Source organism: Taurulus bubalis (genome assembly GCF_910589615.1).
Source record: "Taurulus bubalis genome assembly, chromosome: 17".
NCBI classification, from domain to species: Eukaryota; Metazoa; Chordata; class Actinopteri; order Perciformes; family Cottidae; genus Taurulus; species Taurulus bubalis.
In genome coordinates, this window is record NC_136605.1 from 4,831,128 (window position 1) to 4,834,881 (window position 3,754).

Below are 3,754 nucleotides of genomic sequence, written 5' to 3' on the forward strand. Positions count from 1 at the left end.
GGCTGGCCAGGGCGGAGCCGATGTGCTGGATATAGTCAGTGGGACAGGAAGTCAAAGAAAATGGGAGCATTTATATTTAGAGATGAAGTCATCGTCAGTTCCTTGGCTGAATCCGTTTTTTCCCGATTTCTTTAAAAGTTGGACAATTACAATTGTCTGTTTTTCGCCACCATCCCGGAATATAATTTAAATTCTTCTGAAGTCGGTGAAAACCATATATTTTGTTAAATGATATTGTTTTACTTTGTTATTTGCACAAAACACACCAATTAAAATGATTAGGAAGTAAATTAATGTATTTGCTTTGATAAAAAAACAAATCCTGTCATCGGTAGTTTTAATTATATCTAAAATAAATTAAATTAAAAATGATTAAATGAATTAATCAAATAAAAAGATAAAAACAGCTTAGACCTGCTGCTCTGCAGTTGAATTCCCTCTCTAATATATATTTTTAGTGCTGTGAAAGCATCTCCTTGAAACAACTGGATTTATCCAAGTTTCTCGTCAAAAGCTACACTTTACATGATTACATTTGAACACATCACGATGGCTTATCATTTTACTGAGTAGAGCTTGAACGCATCAAAATACAAAGTCAATGCAACTTCCGTTAACGTTAGCCGTTTAGCTCTGGGATGAATTAATAACAATATAATCAATGTCTGACTAAGTTTGTTGTTCCACATGTTTTGTAGGTTTTTCCTCTACGGCTTAATTTCGGACTTGCAGTCGTGACAAATTGCCAGCTTTGTGTCTTCTTCGCTCGCGCCGAAGAACGTCCACAGATGACATGACGCGTGTGTGTGGAAACATGAGTGTGTGTATATTATCTCCTCATTGCTGCGTCCACAAAAAGGATATAATATCGTCCAGGGCGGATGACCCCCGTTGATGTAGAGCACGTATGTGAACCCGTCTTTGAGGACGCCTCGTATGGAGTAGTAGTAGGGAAGGTAGTGGTGCTGCCGGAAGTCCCTGTTCTCGTAGAAGTGGATGGCAGTGTTGTTGGTGGTGAGCACGTGCAGGTAGATGGCCTTGCAGTGGTCCTGGGCCGTGGTCGAGATGTGCTCCTTCAGACTGTCCAGCAGTAGGGAGCCTGGATGGGTAGAAAGGAGACGCACAATTAACTCAATTTCTGTTGGCCACTGGACTCTGAAACTTTCCTTTTTATTTAACCTTTACAGTAACAGATAAAAACTAGTTGAGATAAAAACACAAAACAGAAGAGATTACATTTTAAAAAACGGACGATTTATGGTAAAAGCTTTGGTCAACTTTTGTTTAAACCTGGTTGGAGAGATGAGGGAGTCTAGATTTTGTCTAGTTTGGGTGTCATTCCAAGAGCCAAAATAAAAACAGTCGGTCCACAAAGGTGGCACTGTCGATTATTAGCTCTGAGCCCGGAGGCATTCTGAACAAATACAAACAGAACGTTCTTGTAATTCAAAATATAGCGACGCTGCATCCTGTGCACAGCAAGTGAAGGCCGACCGATGTGCTGGAGCCAGAGTTTCAAACACACCTCAAAGCGGCACGATGAAGTGGGTCCAGTAAGGCAAAACGTGGGACATGCAAATGACTTAATGGTATCACTGTAGTCCGGCTGTGACAACCAGACGTTTGCGATGCTGTCGGCTCCGTATCATCTGATGTGTGCTTTCACATTTTAATTTACAGTCTGTCCTCGGTGGCGTATTTATTTAATATATAATATAAAGGTCTGATAACATTGGCTGGACCAGTATTTCAATACATTTAAATCCGCTCAACCGTCATCATTTTGACATCCGTCTATGACTGGGGGCCTGTTTGTTTGTTTTGTACCGAAAACGTAAAACGTTGATGATTCTCAGACAAGTTGTGAAGTCGAGTGGAGTGTCTGTTACTGAACGCATTTACGGGCGAGGATGAAGTCATCGTCGGAGTCACGTCGTCGATAAGCGGCAGAAACGACAACGACCAACTTCCAGTGGGATTCAGCGGTTTGTGCAGGCTGTAGGATGCTCGTTTGAGCAGAAGTGCCAAAAGCGATGCATATCCAATGCACAAAGTGTGTGTGAGAGCCGGTGGGGGAAAGGTACCTATGCCATGTTTCCTGAAATCTTTGACCACTCCCAAGCTCAGGATGTAGGCTACCTGTGTGTCCACAGGGAAACTTGAGGCCAGGATGTCTCCATCCTAACACACACACACACACACACACACACACACACACACACACACACACACACACACAGAGTGAGAGAAAATCACAGATCAAGATGCACATTACAGTTTTCTTCTCCCATCCAGACTTTTCAATTAAAAACTACATTCAATTCAGTACTAATCCTCTCAAAAGGATCTTTCAATTGGCTCAGTCGCTGTCCGCCTTAATGAGCTTCTGTGAGCTCCCTCATCAGCACACCATCTTTATCCGGTTCATCTAACTACAGTCTTAAAACAGATTCTACGATGTGCACGTGTCTCAATTCAGACATTTCCAAACGGTGCAGACTGAGAGCGGATAAACTGAACTAACGACACACTCAATGAGGCCACTTCTACAGAGCACATCCTGTGTGTGTGTGTGTGTGTGTGTGTGTGTGTGTGTGTGTGTGTGTGTGTGTGTGTATCGTACCTCTTTGTGTACTTTGGTCCGGCCTTTGATTTCGGCCACAATCATTCCCACGATGCCCCCTCTGAAGGTGGCCGCGAGGGAGAAGAACTTCTTGTTGGAGGTGATGTCCTGATACCATGAGTCTGGGTACCTGCGGGCGAAGGTCAGAAGGGTAAGTGTTCACGCACGAATGAATCCCATAATGCAGAACCATAGTTCATAAGCACAAATTCTGGCAGGAAACTATGACATTGGTTGTTTAATTTAGTTGTTTCTGAGCTTCTAACTTTGTCTCAAAAGTCTGGATATACATATATTATATAGTAAGTAAAGTTAGTTATGTGAATTTGTGGTGTCTTGTAAGCACATGCAGGTTTAATGCTTAACACAATAATAAAAACTTTTTTAATTCCTTCCTCTAGTCCAGGGGTGTGCAAACCTTTTGTGATGAAGGGCCATTATTAAATGTTCACGTTAATCTTGTTTATTTAACATTAGGTTTAATTATGACACCACATCGAAGATGTTTTCTGGTAATTCAACAAATAAATAGTCTATTTGAAATTGTTTTGTATACCTTTGTGTGAAATAAGTACTTGACAAGTAAAAAGTACAGAGTATTTTCTCATTTTAATTAAGAACTAGAGTACAAATTAATCACAGTCTGATAAATCAGAGTTAGTATTTGTCCATTATTATCAATAAAGAGGACACAATTGTGTATGATTCCATTAAAAGACGATAAACTGTCATATTGAATTATTGCCCCAACTACAGCGTGCCGGGGGTGGCACACCAGATGTTTTCCAGTTTTCCAGTGGCCAGCATTGTGAACGCCCCAAAATACAATCAATATTCGTGCCATCGTCAACTAATGTGGGACACGAGTGCAGTGAATAAGCGCATATTAATTTTGTTGTGTGCCTACGACGTATGTACAAATGTTCAATGACAATTAGCACTTTCGGACCTCGATGCAAATCTGACAAATTATTTTAAACGCTGACAACTCCCAACCGGGGCGGTGACCTGTGACTCTTACTCGATTGGGAACCAATCCCCACAGAGCAGCTTGACATTCTCTATGTCATCCTGGCAGAGGAAGCGGAGCTGGACTTCACTGAGAGCTGTGGGAGACACAACGTCACTCAT

General features: G+C 41.7%; 1 protein-coding gene across 1 annotated transcript in view; it reads right to left on the reverse strand.

Annotated features, from left to right (window-relative positions):
- Window positions 1-3,754, reverse strand: part of naa60 (N-alpha-acetyltransferase 60, NatF catalytic subunit) — a gene marked incomplete at its 5' end in the record, with an annotated part of 5,638 nt that extends 1,884 nt beyond the window's left edge. Inside the window, 5 exons of the mRNA XM_079233663.1 lie at window positions 1-38; window positions 865-1,099; window positions 2,085-2,181; window positions 2,624-2,753; window positions 3,645-3,754. The exon at window positions 1-38 is cut by the window's left edge and continues 129 nt beyond it. Coding sequence (XP_079089789.1) covers window positions 1-38; window positions 865-1,099; window positions 2,085-2,181; window positions 2,624-2,753; window positions 3,645-3,754 — 610 coding nt within the window. The remainder of the gene's footprint in view (window positions 39-864; window positions 1,100-2,084; window positions 2,182-2,623; window positions 2,754-3,644) is intronic.